The sequence below is a fragment of the Notothenia rossii genome (genome assembly GCF_949606895.1).
Source record: "Notothenia rossii genome assembly, chromosome: 3".
Lineage (NCBI taxonomy): Eukaryota > Metazoa > Chordata > Actinopteri > Perciformes > Nototheniidae > Notothenia > Notothenia rossii.
Window position 1 is genome coordinate 21672801 of NC_136901.1, and position 24047 is coordinate 21696847.

Consider the following 24047-nt stretch of genomic DNA (forward strand, 5'->3'; position numbering starts at 1 on the left):
TCTCTTAAACTCTTAGTTTTGCTTGATTCTGAGAAAGTGTTGCTTTATCTTATTGACAAAACTAATTCCATAGGGGGCCATTTTGAATCGGCTCATTCAAAAAGTAAAAGTAAATATGGCCCATAAATGAAACTTGTGCTTGTCTTATATTGTACTTCTATATATGTACTGTATATATGTGTTAATAAGCCAACATTGTTCTAACCAATCTAAGTTGATAAGAAAAAAGGGTTAGGGTTAGGGTTATCCCTTACTTATAAAACTGACAAGTCAAATCAAGCAATCTGATTGGTCGATAGCGTTTTTGCGGACCTCTTTGATTACAGATTTGAAAACATCATTGCTTGCTTTAAAAGTAGCACAATTCATCATGTCAAACCTTAGAAAGTATCTAGATATCCCTGCCCTAATGCCAAAGGAACTGCACACTGAATATGTTTTGCCGTTTGATGTCTATGTCTGGACCCCTGCGTAAAAAGGAGGTTTTCTGCCCCGTTACTTCTCCGCTGCTTTCTTGCTTCAGTTTGAAAAGCCAACTGTATACTGTTTTTCTCAGGCGCGGAGGGATACTGACTTGTTGTGAAAAGTAACTTACAATTCTACCCGTGGTATCAGTCAGTATATCACGGCTAAGAGCCAATCAGATTGCTTGATTTGACTTGTCCGTTTTATAAATATATATATATACAATAACTTAAATAACTTATTATTTAAATAACATATATTTAATTTCCTCATATTATAAGCGATCTGAAGCTTCTGTTTTGAGGAATGAGCTGCCAACAAAATAAATGAATCCCTATGGAGAGCTGTGATGTAACCTGTTTTTTTCTTAAAGCATCTTCAAGTATCAAGCATAATTTACCTACTTATGAATGATTTTGCTAACTTATAAATGAACTGATAAGGCAATATATCTCATTCAATAGAGTGAGTGGCCACTCCCTTCGTATATGTTTCTGTATGTAGCCTTCGGAGAAAAAACAATGGAACCAAACTTATTCCATACATCAACAGTCTCCTGCTTCTTATACTAAATCAATAGGTTTGGAGAAATATAACTTTGAAAAATATTATTTATATATTCATTCAGAAAAATGTTCAATACCTTGTATTGCAACCAAAATCAGTCTACACTAAAAACAGCTCGACAGCGTCTCTTCTTCCTCTGCAGTATTCTGAGGTTCACCATGGACTCCAGGATACTCTGCAACTTCTACAGATGCACCACAGAGAGTATCCTGACCTTCTACTGGTGCACCATAGAGAGCATCCTGACCTTCTACAGGTGCACCATAGAGAGCATCCTGACCTTCGACAGGTGCACCATAGAGAGTATCCTGACCTTCTACAGGTGCTCCATAGAGAGTATCCTGACCTTCTACAGGTGCTCCATAGAGAGTATCCTGACCTTCTACAGGTGCACCATAGAGAGTATCCTGACCTTCTACAGGTGTACCATAGAGAGGGTCCTGGAGTCTCGCAGCGGCGAAACCGTGCCGCGCCACACTAATTGCGCCGCATAAATGCTCTGCATTTGTGGCTCAGTTGAGGCTCCTTCCGCAAGATGAGGCCCCCTCCGCGAGGTGAGGCTCCACGCTGTCTGTGTGATCTTCCTGTAGGGAGGGACGGCCCTGGGTCTACAATGACAGAGAAGAGGCTGTCAAGTTTGGCTGTACTCAGCATTGAATCAAAACGCAGTAAAGCTGTTGATCTTAATACGTTTGTGAGGCTTTTTGCTGAACAAAATGGTAGGCATGCCAACTTGATGCTCTGCTTACGGATGACTCGATGAGCATAAAAAACTGTTAAGATGATGACCTTACGTGTGTATATATGTTTTTTTCTTTGTGGGGGTCTGCCCCCAAAAAACAGTTTTAAGTCCTGAGAAAGTAAAATAAGACGGTGTGTAAAACTACACTGCCCAGCCAAAAAAAAGTAACCACTTTGATTTAACTAGGCCAGTGGGTAAGGGCATTCCACTGGATAATACCTTACTGCAGCAATGTGTATATGTTTTAGCTGAATACACGTTTTTTAACCCTAACTGATGCAGTTAGTCACTTCTTTAATGTTTGTTATTTCTGATGTAAAGTCAAGGTTGTAACTGTTTGCAGTAAAGTCGTGTGGCGCTGAACTGTTCCTTTGAATCTTTTGAATTTTGATACATGATATAATTACTTGTCTTTCAAATTTGAAGGAGGGTGAGCAAGCATCTTGAGGAACATTCATCATTAAGTCCTCCAAAAAATATCGTTTATTCAATAATGAATATGTGAATCATAACAGTGATTGACAGCTGATAGGAATAATATGATTGTTAGTAGTATTATATTAATTCAGACAAACATCAATGAGACAGTTAATTAATGTACTTAATGCAGCAGTCTTCATAGATTTGGTACCCCTGCTGGTCTAAGAGTGAAACAAACTCATTCAGTTATTGTTCAGTTAAAATTCATTAAATTACGTCTGCCACCTTATATATTTATATGTAAGGCGTTCCTGATGTGCCACAATAATGTCACCTATGTTATTGAGTTAAAATATAAATATTGTGGCTTTCCAAGTTAACATGGACATATGACTGTGATTAAATCAGCATATACTTCTGCCAGGGGATGCCACCCCTCAAAATCTCCTGCCACCCTCTTGCCACCCTATGAATATTTGCCTAGATCCACCCCTGCATAGAGAGCATCCTGACCTTCTACAGGTGCACCATAGAAAGCATCCTGACCTACGGGTGCACCATAGAGAGCATCCTGACCTTCTACAGGTGCACCATAGAGAGGATCCTAACCTTCTACAGGTGCACCATAGAGAGCATCCTGACCTTCTACAGGTGCACCATAGAGAGGATCCTGACCTACGGGTGCACCATAGAGAGGATCCTGACCTTCTACAGGTGCACCATAGAGAGCATCCTGACCTACGGGTGCACCACAGAAAGGGTCCTGAACTTCTACAGGTGCAACAGAGAGAGCATCCTGACCTTCTACAGGTGCACCATAGAGAGGGTCCTGACCTGCTACAGGTCAACATAGAGAATGTTGTGCTGAAGAGGGTGAATAAATAATGTATGCAATTTTTTTGTAATAAAAAAAAATACCCGTTCTTTATTAACATCTGATGTTTTGGGCTTAACTCTCTGTTAACCATTGTATTGTCCAATATAGTCATTATATACAAAAATAACAATTGTTTTCAAATAATTGTTTTCTTGTGGACTTTTGAGTTATCTTTTTTCATAGCTTATCTGTTCTTAAGCCTTCCACCTTTGCATATAGCAGAAAATCAATGTTCACCTGGTCAGAGTGCTCCTGCTCAGCTGTTTAAATCTGGCTTTTTTTGGGCTGATATTGTGTTGTGTGATCATTAGTTATTCATTAATTAATTAGGTGGTCTCAACTTCTTCTTCCATCTGCCACAACTGAAGACAATCTCAGCTTGCCGGCACTTCAGATCCCTTAGTTGATCCTCCATGTAGTCAGAGGCGTCCACAGTGTCCTCAAAGTCCAGCAGCAGGACCCTGTTTCCCAGCAGTCCACGATGCTCTCTCAGCCGCAGGTTGTCTCTACGAAGGCTGTTGCGAGCGTGCCTAGTCCTTGTGAGGAAGTCCGTTCCCCTGGCCACCATTGCTTCCAACATTGCAAGCTGCTCTCGCTTGGCCTGGGCCTCCATTTGACTCCAGAACAATTTCTCCTTTATATTTGACAGTAGCTGATAGAGCAGAAGAAAAAACAATGTTAGGGTTAGGGTTACCTATTTCTGGAAATCATATGTTGTGAAACAAATACAGAAATTACGCAATCTGTACTCGGATTTTTCTACTTACCTCCAAGCTGCTGCTGATCTTTAGTTGCGTCTTTAAAGATTCCTCATTTTGCTTTTCAGTATGTTTTTTCAGCTCTAGCCTCTCAGCCTGCAGCAGATCAAAGTGGAGAAGGAGGGGGTCCCCCGCATCTTTTTCCCTTGCACAAAGTTCCCCCTCCAGTCTGTGAATGTTGGCCCTTAGCTTGATGTTTTTGAGGCGTAGTCTGATCAGCTCGTGCTGTAGAAGCTTCTCTGTTTCCAAGGCTGTCTCCACCTTGGTCTGAGCAGCTTGTTTACCAAGGTATAGGCTCAGTACTGTCACAGCTACATCCTGCTTTAGAGCCACCAATGATTGCCATTCATTTTCCACCTGACAACAAAGATATGGCAAACTGTTCAGAACACTAAGACACACAATCAACACTGATTCCAAACGTGTAGAGGTCCCCCAATTTGGGTGCTTATATATAGTTGGGTTACAAGATGGTTATTTGGGCTTTCGTGAAAATACATATGAGACATTTCTATAAAAGTACTTGCTATATGGAATTTGTACAACTGCAAATATTATTTTTCCTCAGAAAGAAAAAGTCCCAGAGAATCTCTCCGGTCCGCTCCTACAGCAATACACTTTTGGATCAAAGTTTTTGATCTAACGAGCATCTTTTTGAGTGTTTAATCTATTCTCCTTAGAGTTTGTGAAATGCAATATACCCATGGAGTTGACCCGATACCCGATGTTTGTAAGTGTTCATAGGTCAAAAACATTTATCCGGGGAAAACTGACGTATGTCTTGCGTCAGAACAGACTACACACACACACACAGTCCACTGTGTGCACAATTATTAGGCGAGTATCTTGACCATATCATAATTTGTATGCATATTTTCCAACTCCATGCTGTAAAAACTCATCATCAGGTGATGTGTATTTGTGTAATGAGGGAGGGTGTGGCCTAAGGATGTCAACACCCTACTTGAAGGTGTGCATCATTATTAGGCAGCTTCTTTTCCTCAGGCAAAATGGGCCAAAAAAGAGATTTAACTGACATTTGAAAAGTCAAACATTTTAAAAACCTTTCAGAGGGATGCAGCGCTCTTGAAATTGCTAAGATATTGTGATTACAGAACCATCAAAGTGTAGTTGCAAATAGTCAACAGGGTCGCAAGAAACGTGTTGAGACAAAAAGACTCAAATTAACTGCCAAAGATCTGAAAAGAGTCAAACGTGAAGCCACAAGGAAGCCCTTATCCTCCAGTGCTGTCATATTCCAGAACTGTGAGCTACCTGGAGGGCCCAGAAGTCTCAGGTATTCAGAGACATGGCCAAGGTGAGGAAGGCTGAAACCCCCACTGAACAAGACACATGAGTTAAAACATCAAGACTGGGCCAAGAAATATCTTAAGACAGATTTTTCAAAGGTTTTCTGGACTGATGAACTGAGGTTGACTCTTGATGGACCAGATGGATGGGCCCGTGGCTGGATCAGTACCGGGCCCAGAGCTCCACGTCAACTCAGATGCCAAAAAGGTGGAGGCTGGGTTCTGGTATGGGCCGGTATTATTAAAGATGAGCTAGTTGGACCTTTTCGGGGTGAAATGAAGTTAATTTGTTAACCTAGGTTCAGGAGCATGGCCACGCCTCAACCCCACTTCTAATCACGGCCAACTCTATTTATATCCGGCCAAACATCCGGCAACTGCCTGTCTCTATTCTCTCAGAGACAGACAGGTAGACCGCGATTCAGACCAACCTCGGTTTAGTCCAGCTTCGTAACCCATCACCTCTGAGGTATAAGGACTTAACCCCTGCAGAATTTTCCCTCTAACGAGACGTCATCTGCTCAGTTTATCCCACACGCAGAACCGAGTTAGAGGAACACCTCTACATAGCGCTAGACATGGCCTGAACCTTATGGCTCAGGTTTCTACACCTACCACGTTCACTTTGCTAGTCAAGCCACCGGCCGATTTAAACAATTCAACAGCTGTTCATATTTGCACTGCAGTAAGCCATTTAAACATGTATTGCAAGGGTCGGCAACAGGCGGACCGCGGTCCGGCTCCGGACCCAGACGCCGACCTATACGGACCCGGACCTATAATCAATACATTAATAGGGGACTTCAATTTTGATGGGGCGATTCTATTTTAACTGCTGCCAACAGCGGGCGAAAGAGACGAGTGAGCGATACAGGGAGAGAAACACAGAAGAAGAGATGAGAGCGCAGCAGAGAGAAGCGGAGAGGAAAGTAATTGAAGAGAATAATTAGCGATACAGGGAGAGAAGCGGAGAGGAGAGTGAACAGGCGTGTTAGCGGCAGACAGGGAGAGACAAATAATTACACATGGTGCTCTCCAAGAAGAGGAACGTGGACAGTGAGAACAGAGCTTTGAATCCTGAGTGGATGGACTCACGGCCCGTCCACACTATAGCTTCAAAAAAAGCTTGGAGCTGGGCGTGTCTGAAGCTTGGGGATTTTATTCGAGCACCGCGACGAACAACCAATCACATGAATGTCCCGCCCCCGGCATACAAAGCAAAAAAAACCGGGGATTTTATGCGAGCAATATAGATATATATATAAACTCCCCAAACAGGCGAAAACCTACCAGTTTCACCCACTGTCACCTCCCTCCATGCCTGGTTCCTCCGGTTTGTATCCCAGTAAATAGTTATTCTCGTAAAGAACCGGGTGATTTGCTACTGTAATTTCTCGTTTGGAATCTGAGCTCTCCCAGCTTGCATGCGGTTTGATTGGCTAGCGCTTGAACTGTCAGATTTGCATAAACGGGATTTGATTGGCTGACGCTGGCTACTCCGGCGTCTCCGGCTTCAGAAGTTAAACATTGTTCAACTTTTGCAGCCTGAAACGCCAGGAAAGCTCCGCTCTGCTACCCACAATTCAGTTCGGCGAAAAGCGAGGCAACGTGACGTCACCCCATTCAAAGTGAATGGGCAGACGCGTTGGAAACCGTTTTTGAAGCTGTCGAAGCTGTAGTGTGGACGGGCCGTCATTCATGTTCATCCTGCGCACTGGGAGCACAGAACCAGTGTGTCTCATTTGTTCAGAGACCGTGGCGCTCATTAAAAGTGCCAAAACGCCACTATGAGACAAAACACAAAGTGTTTCACCAAACATTCCCTCTCAACTCAGAACTGAGGTCACAAACAAAAAATAACATTCCAGGGCGGGCTAACCGAGGCTAACCACTGAGCACCTGCATGTGTGTATGAGAATGGCCCTGACACCATTTCAGCCCAGATTTAAACTCCTGGCAGGACAAGCTCAATTCTCGCACTGAATTAAAAAAAAGTGAGTGAGGGACTGCAATATAAGAGGGAAAGAAAGAGAAACTTTAAAACTGTTAAATTTTGATGATGTGTAAAGACTGTTCTATAATCGGCTGAAACTGTTAAGTCATGATGTGAAATGGTTAACAAAGAGAAAGGGAAACTCCTGCTGCTACACTTTATTTTATTTATCTAAAATTGAGCACATATTTTCAAAAACTATTTTATTTATTTTCTCTATTTTACTTTTAAATGCAGCCCGAGAGGAACATTACACATATCCACAGTATTTACTGTATATCTGTATAGTTCAATGTTAATTGACAATAAATATTGTTGTTTATGAATTGTACTTCCTTTATTTTATTGGCAGTCAGTTGTTGATTACATGCAGATGTTGATAAAGCTACAGGCTACTTCAATATATATCACACTAATTCATAAAGCAAGTTCCGGACCTTTGCACGGGGAGATTTTCTCTAACTGGACCTCGTTGAATTTTAGTTGAATACCCCTGATGTATTGTATACATGTTGTGTTTATTTTATTATCTTTGCTTTTTAATGCCTGTTGTAAAATGCCATTATAAAATGTGTTTTTACTGTATTTATTCTTTAAATGTCTTTTAATTTATTTTGTAAAGCCCTTTGAATTGTCGCGTGCTGAAAAGTGCTATATAAATAGACTTGCCTTGCCTTGCCTTGACTTTACATCAGAAAGAACAAACATTAAAGAGGTGACTATTGCATCAGTTAGGGTTAAAACATTTGTATTCAGCTAAAACATATACATTGCTGCAGTAAGGTATTATCCAGTAGAAAGTCCTTACCTACTGGCCTAGTTAAATCAAAGTGGTTACTTTTTTTTGGCTGGGTAGTGTAGCTTTACACACCGTCTTATTTGACTTTCTCAGGACTTAAAACTGTTTTTTGGGGGCCGACCCCTCAAAGAAAAAATTATATACTGTACACATACACATGTAGGGCCATCATCTTAATAGTTTGTTATGCTCATCGAGTCATCCGTGTCAGCAGAGCATCAAGTTGGCATGCCTATTACAGCTGAATGCGCCGATTACCATCTTGTTCAGCATAACGCCTCACAAACTTATTAAGATTTAAAGCTATGGTGCGTTTTGATTCAATGCTGAGTACAGCCAAACTTGACAGTCTCTTCTCTGTCATTGTAGACCGCGAATACCTCATTCCTTCCGTGTACTTGGGTCAGAATGCTTCTCGTTTTGCACCGTCGCCGCCAATCACATTTCCACGCACGCGCCAGGGCCGGGGTTATGCTACGTTCACACCGGACGCGATGCAACGTTTGGGGGCAGCGCGATTACATGTAAAGTCAATGCAGAAACACGATCAGACGCGAATTCGCTCCGATGGCGCGCATGAAGCGGTGGACGCGGCGCGAATCACGTGATTGAAGGGGGCCGCGTCAAACGCGAGAGTTCAATTTTTTCAACTCGAGCGTCAAATTCACATGACGCGTTCTTGCGGAAGCCAATCAGAGGTGAGGATCTTAGCCTGCCGTCACTGACGTTCAACCAGAAAACATCAGCCATTAGCTGTTAGCAGTTAGCACACAGAGATCACAGCTCCTCATATCTGTTCAGAAACTGTACAGAAGTTAAACAAGTACAAACCACAGACTGTCTGTGTCATGGCGAATACAGTTGCTGGTTTATTTATGTCTGTAGGCCGTTGTTATGAGTGTGGAGTGAGCATATACAACGTTAGCTTAGCCTGGTCGACCCAATCTCCATTCAGAAAACAAGCATTTTGAAAAGTTTTTCTTGTCTGCAGACTTGTCAAGCATCAATTCATGGTTTTTACTAAACGGTATCAGTATGTTGTTACGTCGGCATCATTTAGAAACGTGTATTACAATCTAATCATGGTAAAATATGTTAATTTTGTTGTAGTTGTAGCTCCCGAGCCAGCACGTCTTGTTTGAATGATGGGAGTAAACACAGCTGGCAGCCGCGGTGAAACTCGAGCGATTAGAGCGATGCGATAAGAGCGTCCGGTGTGAACGTAGCATTACAAGGCTCGCGTCTTGTGCTGCATTCACTTGCACTCGGACATTAGGGATTTTCTCTCATAAATGTCCGATGAGCCACAACCGCTCGCATAAAGTTAGCGGAAGTTAACTAGCTAGATTTCAAGGTTTCTCGTAATTTTTTTCTCACGCTGCTCCTCCCCTGAAGCTCTCTGGCGCCCCCCTGGGGAGGCGCGCCTCACACTTTGAAAACCACTGGTCTAGAACAGTGGTTCTCAAATGGGGGTACGCGGACCCCTAGGGGTACGTTGGAGTACTGCAGGGGGTACGTGAGATTTATTTTAAGTTAATGAAAAAAACAACATCATTAATGCAGTTAAATAAACTACTAAAAGTAGATTAACTACTTTATTCAAAGGTTTACAGTAATTCTGAATAATAAAATGGGAAAAATAAACGGGGTGCTCTCTTTTCCTCTCCCTCTCCTGACAGCCCGTCAGTCTCGTGCAGCTCGCTGAACCTGTAATAAGTGACCCGACAGTAAAGAATACACATCATGTATAACTAGTATAGCTAGTTCCAGAGTAGATAAACTAGCTAAGTGTGTTCGGTCTAACTCTTAGTATATTTAATTTTGCTCCACTCAACGGTCCTTCACAGCGGCGGAGCTGTGATCCGGTAGAGCTGCGTGTTCTCCCTCAGCAGCAGCTGATCTGATCTCTGATCTCTCTCTCGCGTCCGGTTAGACTTCACTCGCGTTTATGTCCAAATCTATCAGATCTAGCTAGTTCTAGCTAATGATATGACTGCCTGCTTATCAAAGGACACCAAAACAATAAGCGTTGCTTGGCAACGGCTTGTGGCTGCAAAGTATAGCGCAGCATTATGCAAAGGCCTATGTTAAAGAGCAACTTCCAGGTTAAAGACACCTGTGAATAAATGTGTAGGAAAATGATGAATACACTAGATTTTCAAAAAAATATACAGAAATATACACTAGTGACATCTGGCGTCGTTTTTGTAAGAAATGTTCACTTCCGCATAAAAAAGCCTCGGCACGTGACCTCCCCCGTGTGACGTAACATGGGGACACAAGGGGGAGAGCGGCCGGTGTAACGTATTAATAAACATGGATCCCAATGCTAGTTTCGATACTGAAGACACAGAAGAAGTTGAACATGAATATTCGAATGCATATGACGGACCACAACCTTGTAATTATGAGCCTGCTAGGCGTCCAAGAGACCAGGAGCAGCCAAGGATTAGAAGAAATAACGGCCATCGGAGAGAAATTGAGCTGTGGTGTGAGGAGAACCAGTGGAGAACTGGGCAGCTATCTTGGTGAGTGACCGGCGTTAGCTACAGAATGTTAGCTAACGTCACATCACAACATTGTAAAGTTAGCTATCATATATCAGGCTATAACTAAAGTAGCATTGATAATATATTAACGTTACGGGCAGGACTGTTGATACTGATCCATAACAGAAACTAATGCGCAAGTATCAGCCGTATCTCGTGTTACCTAATGCAAATCCACACTACGTCTTACGGTGCTGTGTACCGGAGGGGAGGGAGAGAGCAGCGAAGGGGGGGAGAGAGATGTAATACGGTTTCCTGATAAACGTTTTGTTTTGTAGGTGCTTGTGTGGTGAATGCCAGCCCATGACCTCAGCTGTGGAGAGCATGTGCTGCAGGGAGGTGGATCCCTTCTGGGCCCTGGTGGAGAACCTCACCCCCAGACCAGACATAACATGCCTGACACTGCACCCAGGCTTTGAAGCATGCGGTCTGAATCCCTTTGTGCTACAGATAGCCTACATGAACTTCAGGCAGGAGCATGGCCCTGCTTCAGGCCAGCAGACATGAGTATGGTTAGATTACAATTAAAAAGATAAATACTATTAAAGATAATACAGTTGCTATTGACCCCGAGTGTTTAGCAGGTTTCAAAACCCAGAACCTGTAGATTATATACTATATAACACTTGTTGATGATTTTAACAAGGCTATCAAGTTTACCTGTAGATATTGTGTCCCTATCCCCAGGCAATACCGCTACACAGCTTACAGGCAGGTCATCCGCTGGGCCTATGGAGTTCTAGGCAGGCACATTAGGAAGCCCTTACCCTCATGTGTTGTGTCTGCCATCAGAAGACAGTTCCCAGAAGAAGGAGGAGGAATTTACAAAGGTTTTGAGTGGCCTCATTTTGGTGACGATCAATACAATCATAGTGTGTTCGCACTATGTGTTCGCATACACATGCATTTCCAAACATTTTGTCTACCTATGCTGTAAATGTGGTATTTTTTCAATTTACACAAATAAACATTGATAGATTGATAGTGTCTTTTCATTAATAACCACCAAAATACGTTATTTGAACACTCCTCTCGATCGATTTACAAAAAAAAAAATAGTATGGCCCGCCCTAATACACCAATGCAGTTTTTAAAGATATACATTTTTCAACACAGAATCATTTAACAAATTACACCATATCCAATCATTTTACGAGTCAGAAAATGCTATCTGTTCATTGCAGTTATTGTTTGTTGAATTAGATTACCATGACCTCAACATAATTATGTAGAGTACAAGTCCAAAGCCAAGAACATTTTATTTGCATATCATATCATTTCATTTATGAATATGGAATTATTTATTTAATATTATTATCGCAGCTCAACGAGGCTCCCTCCTGTCAGATGGAGGGAGTAAATACAGCGGCAAGCTTTGGGACCTGTCCCAACATATCCTATGAAGAGAGAAAGAAAATATTGTTATTATATATTAATATTGATTTTTGCACCATCAAAATCTCTTACCAGGTTTTATCTAAGAAATAAACAAATGTCAATTTAGAATAATCTTACCCTGAAAACTGTGAACCACAGAATCTGCTGGTTTCACACTAATTTCCTGTGTTAAACCGGGAATGCCGTGCCAGATAAAGGCCAACTGCCTCATCCTTGGCGATCTCCTGGCAGGAAGTGGAAAGGGGGGCAGTGGAGGACAAGACTGCACTGCTCTCTCGTAGAGTCTCTGGTGGCCTGGAGTAGCCCTCTCTCAGAGACTCCATCAGGGCTGCAGCCTATGCTGAAGGAAGGAAACAAGTGATCACCTTCAGTGATATTATAGATGCATCACACAATAAATAATATTTAGGGACCGAGTAAAACAGCTAACCGTATGATGGCTTCTCCTTGATAGGGCGAACTACCCAGCCACCTTTGCAGAACCTTGGGTAGCGAACTGCATAACGCACCTCACCATCACTGGTTCGAGCAACCTCTCTGCTGCTATTGTGGTTAAAGTGCAGGGCTGCCATGAGAAGCCTGTAGAAAAAGCAGATTATGCAGTTCACAAGTTGTTTGTACATATGTGAATAAACTGTTTAACTGATAGCATTAGTCGGTTAAACTTCGTACTGTTCGTTAGCGGTTAAATGGTTAATTATTAACATCCCTAAGCCGTACACATTATTTCACCATCACATCATATTTACCTGCTGGACATCCCAAGGAAGGAGAACCCAGTGTGCTTTGGTGCAAAGTGGAGGATGAGGGAGTGAAATGCCTCGAGGGAATAGGTCTGATGCTGTGGAGACAACTTCCGGACATCCTTCACCAATGCTGTTCTCAAAGTCACCCTCTCCAGTTTAATGGCTGCAGTTGTTCCTGTACAAACACATATTTTGTTCTGATGTTACTAGAATTGTCTACATATGCATGTATTACCTACACTGATAAAGCACGATTGTGTGATACTATCAGGTGTTATTTATATAACGCCTTGTTAATGTGTTAGCACACTTTGGGTTATATATTGATGGAGTGCTCTGGAACCAAAATAAACTAAGCACCAACAAGCACTTGGACGACTAAGATGTTTCAGCAACACAGTGTACAGAGTACGTTACCTGGTTCCAGCCACTCCTTGTCCATTGCTTCTCCCTCCAGAGGTGGATGTGCACAGCAGGGAAATGCAGGAGTGCCGTGTTCATGGATGTCCTGAACATGATTCACCATACTTTGCCACTTGGCTTCCATCACATCTGGATCTCCATCAGGAGTGGAAGCTGCAGTCCAGTACAGGTGATTGATGATGGCTGGCCTCCACAGCTTCAGGTCCTCACACTCCCACTCCTTTGCAGCAGCATCCAAAGCTTTCCCTAGACCTGTTTCACAACAGAAACAAAATGTTAAAAAAGAAAATGTAATTATAAACAAATTTCCGCCTAATCAAACCTACCAACATCAAGATACATACTTTTACCAATATGCCAGATATCAAAGAAATGAGTCGTTCCTCCTGGACACAACTCCTCCCGCACCCACTTGGCAACCTAAAGAGTGAAACACAACACCTTAATTACTTACTAATTAGTAAGAAAATGCATTTTTTGCTGTTAATATGGTGCGCCAAGAATCTTTGTGTGTACATATGTCTGTTCGTTCTTGTGTGTCTTTACCTGGTGATATCGGTCCGTAATAAGGGCTGAAACTTGCATGTGTTGCTCCTTAAGGAAGTCAATGCTGCGTTTCAGACCCTCTAGTTCACACCAGGTGCTGCTTGGGACCTCTGAGCTCTGTAAAACAACATTATGCAGTCATATCACTAACCGTGTCACATCAGACGAAAGCACATCTGATTTGTGTGACTGATAACGTTAACTTACCTGGACAAGTTGAAGATCCAAAACCTTGTTTATTCTGTCCTCGAACAAGGAGTAGGTGCCATATTTGGCACAATGGCCAGGAGACTCTGACCTATGAGTGTCAAAAACAATTTAATTCAGACGTTAAAGCCCAAAAAACAATGCAATACAGTTATTCTAAGTTGCTTTGGATAAAGCTAAATGAATGTAATTTAAATATTGTTTTGACCTCTTTTTGATATCAATAATACAAGCTGAAGTGTTCTACCTGCAGTTACCAGAGAGGATTAGCCCACCCCCCATCTCCTTCAGTTCTCGGATGATCCCAGCCTGCTCAGTTTGCCAGGCCTGCACGATAGTAGGGATTGTGTACAGGCGTTGATGGCGGAAGAAGGTGCCGACACTGATGCACTGAAGCCCTAACAGTTTCAACATCCGTATTGTCTGGGTAGCCATGCAACCTGAAAAGTGGATGGCCCCTCTCAGTAACAGGTTGCAGGCTGGCATGTTTCTGTACAGCATTGGCTGGTTCTGCCAAAAACGCTGATACCCACATGCTGCACATTCCTAAGAGATGTGAAAAGCAGAACATTGCCAGTACAACTCTTAGTCAGTCAAAAATCAATTATACCATAAAACTAATGAAGTATAGACACAGTGAATTGATAAAACATAAAAATAAAATAAAACAAACATTTACATACAGGTTATGATACAACCTTTATTTTTACATCAGTGGAATTCACACATATCCTCTTACTTGTTTTATCTTTATATACGTTCCCTCTTGCTGCTCCACATTACCCTGGGTTTCCCCACAACAGGAAGGGCAAATGGTGAACAAGGACATCAGCTGGGTTTGGCACACAATGAACTTGTCAGCAGCACTGAAAAAAAAAAAAAACGTTGTTATTTCTGACCGACACAATTTGGTAATACAGTACACATCATCTAAAATTAAAAGAAGCCTTACTTGAGATCAACATTAGTTCGCTGCAGTGGCTCTTTTGATGGTTCCTCGTCAGACGACTCGCTCATAATTTCCTCCTCTGGGCTCCATGGCATATCCCCAGGGTGGTCCATGGTTACAGAAGATGACACATCATCACTGTGTGCAGGACTGGGCAGTGGAGATTCTGTCTGACACCCCACACTGACCATCCTGGGCTGTACCTGGACAGTGTTAGAAATTAAAATCAATGTTTTAATGGGGAAATGTAGTTTAAACATGCCGTCAGTTTTAATGCTCTTTTATACTGAAAAACCAGAAATTCTTGTGTACAAGCAGTTAAGCTTTTATTCTGAAAATCCTTCATCTCCGGTTAGCATTTAGCATGTGGCTAATATACGATTTCCTGAAGAGGTGAATTTAGTAGCGAAATGATATGGAGTGGTGCAAACCGAAGCCTACTGATTTAACACTACAACTATAGATGTCGAGATACTACCATGTTGAATATTAAATGAAGGTACAGTTTATTTGAATACATTATTGTTTACAGACGAGAGTAGCATGTGACAACATCCGGAATGACCGGAAACCAAACGAGCCGAGAAGTATTGTTTAGAGTATTGATTACAGCGTTTAGAATGTGTTAAATGAAAAGTGATGAAAGAGAATATGAGGAGAAACGGCGTGTTAAGCATATATTGAATGTGAAAAGAACCTATCCTCTGTTTAAATGCAATAACGGACATTGGAGACGAGGCGAGCCGGCTTGCGGGGAGGAGCCAGCAGACGATATATAAACAGCACCGGAGGAGAGATCCATTCTCTTCTCTTCCCTATCGAGGAGAGCCAGATCACAGCTGTTTGTCTGACTGAACAATATTCTGTCTGTAACACTACCGCGCCTTTTTTAATTAAAGTACCCAATTGAACTTTCACAGAGACTCCATTTAGTCTCCTATTTTAAAGCTTCTCTCCTGGACGGGAGAATAACGAACACAGTTAACAATCGCTAGGATAAAAAGATATATATTATATAATTGTGCCTGCCATACAATCTACCTTTACAAAGCTTATGTTCAGGTTTTGTTGACATTCGGGCTGAGATGTTTTAATTCATTTATATGTTAATTATTGAGGTTATAGCAAGTCTTGGAGTTGTAACAGCCTGCATCATACTGAGATGTTTTTCTAATATGTTTTTAACATGTACAAAAACTATGCAGAGTCTTTACCACGTTTTGATGTAAAATGGGCGCGCTACTTCTGTGTTACATTTACCTGATGAACGATGGAAAGGTCTTAGGTTACACTGTGAGCCGCAGTGAAGCACAGATGTTGGCTGAGGAACCAATGGAGAGACGACCTCTTGCTCTGGGTCTATAAGCCCAGCATCACTGGCTGTAGGTGAATCCGCAGTACTGTTATCTCCCAAAGTCTTGAAAACACACACATGAAACACATGAAAATAAATAGCAACTGCGCCATTAGATATGCAAATAAAGTCCCCACGCCAATTCTAGCTAACATTATCCATTATGACTTAGCAAGTGGGTTTAAAAAGCTAGCAACATTAACTTACAACAATAAATACTAAACACACGTTGCTTGTCATTATTGAAATCATTATACTGACTAATTTGGAAGTTAGCAAACGTTAGAAAAACAAAACTTACGGTGCACAGTTCACGTTTTCGTTTTGCTGAATCTCTGACTGACGCTCCCGCGCTCTCACTCCAGCCTGCTGCTGATGCTGCCGGAGCTGTGTGTATTGACGGAACCGCACTAGCCATCAGCCTCACACGGTCCAGGCTTCGATATCCCATACTGCACTCCATCACATCACTTGACTCATAATCCTCCGGTCGAAAATGAGCGCCACAAACGACCGCGTTTTTCGTCACAAACGCAGCATTGAAGTCCCGTCTCTTTGTCTGCACAAAACGAACCCAGGACCGAAAGCTAGCTAGCTTTCTTTTCCTGTTAGGGAAATAGTGGACTCGATGTCCTGACAGGCTGGTATTTCTGCAACCTGCACAAACACAATACTGCACCATGAATACAAATGGTGAAATACAATGTAAAACTACCGAAAAAATACCAGCTCCTTAAAACACAACCGCTCTACTCAACGCAACTCTACTATACCCGCGGTCAGAGAGCGGAGATGTGTCCCCTGTGTGATTCAATTTGACGCGTTTGACGTATGACCTTAAAAAAAAAACGTTTTAAGAGCAGAGCTCAAAATTGCTCCTTTCCCTCTGAATTCCTGCCCTTATGTCTCGTAAAACATATCAAATCCTGCATTCACTTTTTTAAATTGTAATTTTCAAGCAAGTTTAAGCATAAATGTAGAAAAAATGCTCTTTAATATGAGGGGTCAAAATCCCATGCTCATAAAATGCTCATATTTTTTTTCTCTTCATTCCCCATGCCCCAAAATAAATAAATATACCAATTTTTAGGAAAAGTAACGAAGTTTGAGCAGTGTGGGTTTTATATTAACAGAGTTTCACATATTTCAAAACGCGAAGTGTAATAACTGGAGAATGACAAAGATCCTCAGTGAAGTACAAGCCCATATTTCTCACTATATTGTAAGTACAACTTATTAAAAAGATCAGTTTGATGCAACTAATGTCGTCTTAGTGTTATTGCATGATGTTAAAATTGGTTTGTCATGAATTTAGTGATGGATAGTAAACATTTTAAATGTAGCATTTAAAGGTCCCATGTCATGCTTTTCCGGTTATTACCCGTCCCCTTGTGTGTTATGAAGGTGTTTATGCATGTAAACGGTCTGCAGAGTCAAAACCCTCAAAGTACACCCTGTAGCGAGTAAAACTCTAACACAGAAAATACCTCCCCAAAACGCCTCGTTGGAGATACGTCACTGTCAATTGATTCTTCCGGGTAACTCATGATGTCATGCGTTACCCGGAACCAAATGGACCAATCCGTGGAGCCGTTACGTTACGTCCGCGGAGCCGTTACGTTAAGCCTCCGCTGATTGGTCCAAATTGACCAATCCACGGACTTCCTCACACACACACTCAGTGCAGGCAGCTCTGCTGATCTCTCCTCCCTCGCTGCAGGCTGATAACAGACAGTTGGGTTGTTGTTTTTACTTCGACTGTGACTTTGTGTGTGCTCAGGGTGAGTTTGGCTGTGTTTCGCTAAACAAGGAAACCACACCTCCACGGAGCTCAGTGCGATTCACAACGTTCCGACCAATCAGAGCACACTGTGCTCACAGGGAGGGTGGGGGCTGGAGCTATTGGAGCTACAACGAGCCGTTAAAGGCAGAGAGTGAAATTCAGTGAATACACGTAGTTTACAGAGATGCTGTATGACAAACCAAAGTGATTTTGGAAAATTTCACAATATAAGTCTATTCTAGTAGAACCAATTAAAGATGTTTGGAGTTTTATTTTAGTTATTAATTTAAATGTTTTGTCCAAGAGATGCTGATTTGAAACCGTTGTTACCTATAGTTACGGCATTTCCTGTTTCTGCAGGAGAGAGGGGAGTTTGTTCCAAAGCTGTATTTACACCCTCCATCTGAAAAGAGGGAGTCTCATTTAGTGTCACTCTGACACGGAGTTCACTCCATCATGGAGGGGGAGTGGGTAGGGTGTGGTTTGGAATTGGGCCTCTTTGTTGGAGGACTTGATATGATAACACACTCCCCCTCCACACTCGTTGGTTTGAAACAGGACTTAATGGGGCGGACCCTCCACACGAACGTGCAAACGGAGGGGTAGTTTGTAGATGTGTAAAAAATAAAGGTTTGAAATGCAATGAAATGAAATGAAGGTGTGTAGGTGTGTAGGTGCGGTTTGGAATACGACCAAATAAAGGCCCAATCCCAAACCACTCCCTCGACTCTACCCCTCCGTGACGGAGTGAACTCCGTCTGTAGCCACACTCGCAGGTCAACGAGGCTCCCTCCTGTCAGATCCGAGGGAGTAAATACAGCAGCAAGCTTTGGGACGGCCTCCCCTCTCTCCGGCAGAGACAGGAAATGCCGTAACTGTAACAACGGTTTCAAATCAGCATCTCTTAGACAAAAAGTTTAAATTAATAACTCAAATAAAACTCCAAACATCTTTCATTGTGTTTCAAAGCTCTTTTAGTTTTAAACCTGATGTTTATAAGCTTATTAGTTTTTGCAACGGTATGTAAATACACACAACTTTATAATAAAATGCACACATTTACCTTTTTCTAGACTAGACACAGGTATGATCCTAAGTTAAAACATATGAGGTTATCTATCATGAGGTAGTTAACATCGCAGTTTATCAGTGGATGTTTGCTGGAACTACTTGTTAACAGGTTGTTTCCTGACGGACACACACAGTGTGACTCCGGTCAGGTAGAGACCGGTCTCAAGTCAGCACCGCTGCAGACTCGCTGTTGGAGGGCTTGATAGCCCACTCCCCCTCCACACCGCTCCACACTCGTTGCTTTGGAACAGCCCTCAATATGGGGGACCCTCCGCGTGAATGCGCAAACGGAGGGGTAGGGTGTAGGGGGCGGTTTGGGAATAGGCCAAACAAACAGGCACAGGAGGGAAAACACAGGAAGGAAGTCACCAGGAGAAAATATATGTCAAAAATAAAACAGGAAACTAAACACAAAAACTCAGACTGTGACACATAATATAGTATATCCAAAAAGTAATAGTTTAGTATTTAAAGTCAGTCTAGTATGTCAAGAATATAATGAAAAAAGTCCCAGTATATAGTATGTTGAAAAGATATATAGCGATAATGATCATTCACATAAAAACCGTGTTGATGATAAAACTGTGTACTTGAACACAGTCAAGTATCTTAATGTTGGTGGATTTCACTTTGAAATGCCAAATTAAGGTGGAGTTTTCAGACTTTTATGGCACTTTTAAAAGTCCAGTTCTGCCAAATACAGCCTGGGGCTTAAATGGCCTAAAGCAGAATTAAGAGGTCTGGAGCAACAGAAGTCAGGTAAATCAGAGTCTTTCCAACTTCACACCCAAGTTAAAAATGTGCAACTTTAAACCTCAGTCAACTGACTCTGACTTTTGTGAGATCACTTACAAAAAATATTTCTGCAACCACCCACTCCCAACTTACCAACTGCCTTCACTGACATCAAAACATGGATGCAAAACAACTTTCTGAAACTAAACTGTGACAAATCTGAAATAATCATTATTGGTCTAAACTCACTAACCCGCTCCACCCAGGACTTCCCTCTAAACATCAACGGCTCCATCGTCAACCCCTCAACTCACGTCCGTAACCTTGGTATCATCCTCGACCCCGCTCTCACTTTCCTCCCTCACGTCAACCAGATCACAAAAACGCCTTTTTCCACTTAAAGAACATCGCCCCCATCAGACCCCCCCTCTCATCCACCGCTGCTGAAACTCTAAAACTCTGCCTTAATTACATCCCGACTGGATTACTGCAACAGCATCCTCTACGGTTCTCCTGCATACATTCTCAATAAACTGCAATATATCCAGGACTCTGCTGCCCGTATGCTCACCTCAACCCAACGCTCCGGTGACATCACCCCCATCAGGCGCGCCGGATTCATTTTAGAATTGGGGGGGCCAAAAAAAGTGCGTGTGTATGGCCCAATCCCAAACTACGCCCTAGACACTCCCCCTCCGTGACGGAGTGAACTCCGTGGAGTGACACATGAGGCTCCCTCCTGTCAGATGGAGGGAGTAAATACAGCGGCAAGCTTTGGGACAAACTCCCCTCTCTCCGGCAGAAACAGGAAATGCCGTAACGGCTACAACGGTTTCGAATCAGCATCTCTTTGACAAAAAATGTAAATGAATAACTCAAATAAAACTCCAAACATCTTTAATTGTGTTACTTTTTTGTAAAGCTCTTAGTTTTAAACCTGATGTTTATAAGCTTCTTAGTGTTTGCAACAGTCTGTAAATATACACAATTTTATAATAAAATGCACACATTCACCTTTTTCTAGACTAAACACAGGTATGATCCTAAGTAAAAAAAAAAAAGAGGTTATCATGAGGTTGTTAACATCGCAATTTATCACTATCGTTTAGTGGTTTTGCAAAGAATTAACCACTCTGTTTTTGTACCATTCTGCGTTGAAGTACCTTCTCTTTGCCCAAATAATCTACTAGCGGTCTCCTTTTTTCTGATAGTTAGCTGTACAGCTTTAACCGCCTCAATGTCCCGACAGCAAACCTCCATGCAGTTGGAACCAGCCTGTTTCGGTTCAACAACGGCGGCGGTGGGGTCGGCGGCGGTTTTGACAGTTTCTGCGGCCGCAGACTAGAGCTGCTGCTTTTGGGTTCATCTGGCTTCGTTGTTTGAAGAAGGTCCAGCCTCCGGAGATGTGGTAGTCAGGGATGTGACCTTCCAGTTGTTAAATTTAAGTTTAGATTGACCGTATTTAGTTTTCTTCTGCGCTGGTTCTTCTGACATGTGTGACGACCACAAGTGTATATATTCTTTATATCTCTAGGTTAACGGCTGACACACACAGCAGAACAACGTAACAAATAAAGTAAACAACGTAACAAATAAACAAATCTAAGCTTTTTTATTGGTTGTAATTTACATGGATACATTTGAATGGTGTGACAATGTCCTATTTGATTGGGTTAAAATGTATATTCTTCCTGTTATGTCTGCCTGCTTTATTTTACCTAATGCAAAGTGACCTGCTCCGTCGAAATCGTTCGCATTGACCCGAAGACACATTGTGATTCCTAGCTTTCTAATGAGATCAGGATTGTTTTTGTACTCCAAATATTAAGCAAAATATGTCACATTATATAATGACTGTTACAGAGTCATCGTTTTGAGAAAAAGGCCTTTAAAGTGTTTCTCTTCTCTGGAATCCATCGATCTGATTGATTATTAGCGGAGCAAATGATCAAAAATACTACGGAGGGAAGATATTTTCGTTTGGATTACTGCACTCACGGGAAACACCGGCTGTTGTTATGCCTGTTGTGACGTTAAATTACTCAGTTCTCCGCTTGTAATTATGCCGTTACAAACTTCAAACCTGTATTTATCATCTGCATTTGCCGAAACAAGTTTAATATTCTGAAAGCCAAGACTTTGTTTATTTGAAATCAGATGAAAACGAACTGTAACGGACCCTGCCGTGTTATCTATGATTACTATGCCTTACATTCATAATTTCAGCGGGAGGGAGGGGGAGCGGCGCTGCGGAAGGGCAGAGTGGCCAGTGAGAGGCGAGCTGTGGTCTTCCCTTTACAAGCTTAAAAAATGCGTGTAGCTAATGAGATTGAATATATATAACAATAGAAAATAACAAAATATACACAGCTAGATCAGATCGCGTTTTAGATGCGACTTTAGAGTAGAGGGGAATTATTGAAACGGGATTTGTACATTGTTCCGCGCCGCGTGTATATACGTGTGTGTTTGTGTATTTTTGCGTTTGTGTGTATTGTGTTTGTTTCCCGGGGAAAAGACTCACGAGAAACACCGGCTGTTGTTATGCCTGCAGTGACGTTAAATTACTCCGTTCTCCGCTTGTAATTATGCCGTTACAAGCTTCAAAGTTGTAGGCCTATTTATCATCTGAATTTGCCGAAACAAGTTTAATGTACTGAAAGCCAAGACTTTGCTTATTTGAAATCAGATAAAAACAAACTGTAACGGACCCTGCCGTGTTATCTATGATTACTATACACCTTACATTCATAATTTCAGCGGGAGGGAGGGGGAGCGGCGCTGAGGAACAGCAGAGTGGCGAGTGAGAGCTGTCATCTTCCCTTTACAAGCTTCAAACATGCCTGAAGCTAGTGAGACTGAATATAACAATCAAAAATAACAAAATGTACACAGCTAGATCAGATCGCGTATTAGATGCGACTTTAGAGTAGAGGGGAATTATTGAAACGGGATTTGTACAGTTTTCCGCGGCATCTGCTGCTGCGAAAATGTGGGGCAGGGCTGAAAAGTGGGAGGGCCAATGGCCCCCTGGCCCCCCTGCTTCCGGCGCCCTTGACCCCCATCCTCCACGAACTCCACTGGCTCCCAATCAAACACCGAATTGACTTCAAAATATTACTTCTCACCTACAACGCCATCAACAACCTTGCCCCTCCCTACCTCAGTGACCTCATCCAACCACACACCCCCCCCCGTCGCCTCAGGTCTGCTGAAGCTAACCTACCATCAGGACAAAGCTCCGGACCGGGGGACAGGGCCTTCGCCGCAGCCCCCCCTCCCTCTGGATCTGGGGTGACAGGGCCTTCGTTGCAGCCCCCCGCTCCCTCTGGAACTTCCCTCCCCAGTCAAAAAATCTCTCAAAACTCACTTATTCACTTTAGCTTTCAAACTCTGAAGTGTTATGCTACCATTTGCTGCATTGCGTTGGTCACAGAATATGTAACATTTCTTTGTTTTATAGTTTAAAAAAAAATCTAGCTTAATAATGCCTTACTATCTATTTTAAGTACAAAACATTTCCAACATTTTAAACTTGGAAATGATACAACTATTAAAGGCAAAGTTTTAGCACAACATGCAGATCCCCTGACAGTGCGACAAACCTTGTCCAGCTTCTCTTGGGAAATGAATCTCAGTTCCTCTGCTTGCTTCTGAGATGTCTCTGTATTAGTGGTAAGCTGCTGTTTCAGGTCAGCCAGGATGGTTATGTACTTCTCATACTCCTGCAGCTCCTTTGAAACCTGTATCACCACGTCCACCTGGGAGTCATCTCTGGCCTTCTTGTGGAATAACTCAGCCAACTTCCCCTGCAACAGGCTGCAGCGCTGGCTGGCTGTATCTCTGTCCTCACACATGCACTCTTCAGAGCTGAGGTCTTCAGAACAGGATTGCTCTCCCCCAGCCTTCTTTTCTTCTAGTGTGGTGTTCTGTCTCTCCAGGGCCTCAAGGGGCAACCTGGGAGCTCCATCTTCGTCATGGCTGTTTATTTCAAAAACTACACTTTCCTTTTGAGACTTTGCCTGTTCATTGACTACATTGTGCTCTTTTCCTTTTTTCTCGCATGGCTCAGGGGTAGCTTCAGTAGGGGGCTCTTTAGCGACACCGTTTTCTTCATCATGATCAGAGGCAGCCATTGTAGCTGGGACGTCTTCTCTTTCATTTCCATTTACACTAATATAAAAAGTGTTCTCTACATTCGAGGAATCTGCTGACTCGCCGAAATCGTACTTCACCTTATTGTCTGTCTTGCCCTCCATTTTCAATAGAAATAGAATAGAATAAAATCCCATCAAAAATAATGTAATGTGTGTGTATAGCTCGAGGGCTTGTGCACGTCTGTAGTGAATGAAACT

General features: G+C 42.4%; 3 protein-coding genes across 4 annotated transcripts in view; all 3 read right to left on the bottom strand.

Moving 5' to 3' along the window:
• Positions 1 to 24034, bottom strand: cfap184 (cilia and flagella associated protein 184). Of its 2 annotated transcripts, none has more exons than XM_079667690.1 (4): positions 23298 to 24034; positions 3839 to 4186; positions 3413 to 3723; positions 1 to 1640 (listed from the first exon to the last, which is right to left on the bottom strand). In XM_079667690.1, exons 1-4 carry the CDS (start codon positions 23982 to 23984, stop codon positions 1448 to 1450), a joined length of 1539 nt encoding a protein of 512 aa, XP_079523816.1. In that variant the 5' UTR covers positions 23985 to 24034; the 3' UTR covers positions 1 to 1447. The 2 variants fall into 2 exon arrangements, 1 of the variants encoding a protein (XP_079523816.1); XR_013805849.1 differs by lacking the exon at positions 1 to 1640 and adding an exon at positions 1854 to 2836 and having other exon boundaries at positions 2870 to 3723; positions 23298 to 24030.
• LOC307031005 (uncharacterized protein) overlaps positions 1 to 24047 on the bottom strand; it is a 131292-nt gene that overhangs the window by 106908 nt on the left and 337 nt on the right. The gene's annotated exons all lie outside the window — the stretch shown is intronic.
• On the bottom strand, positions 11721 to 20075 carry LOC307031003 (uncharacterized protein). The gene is made up of 13 exons (XM_079667691.1): positions 16405 to 20075; positions 16010 to 16166; positions 14753 to 14952; positions 14540 to 14666; positions 14048 to 14346; positions 13801 to 13891; positions 13594 to 13710; positions 13392 to 13467; positions 13042 to 13299; positions 12628 to 12799; positions 12309 to 12457; positions 11996 to 12218; positions 11721 to 11877 (listed from the first exon to the last, which is right to left on the bottom strand). Exons 3-12 carry the CDS (start codon positions 14938 to 14940, stop codon positions 12214 to 12216), a joined length of 1482 nt encoding a protein of 493 aa, XP_079523817.1. The 5' UTR covers positions 14941 to 14952; positions 16010 to 16166; positions 16405 to 20075; the 3' UTR covers positions 11721 to 11877; positions 11996 to 12213.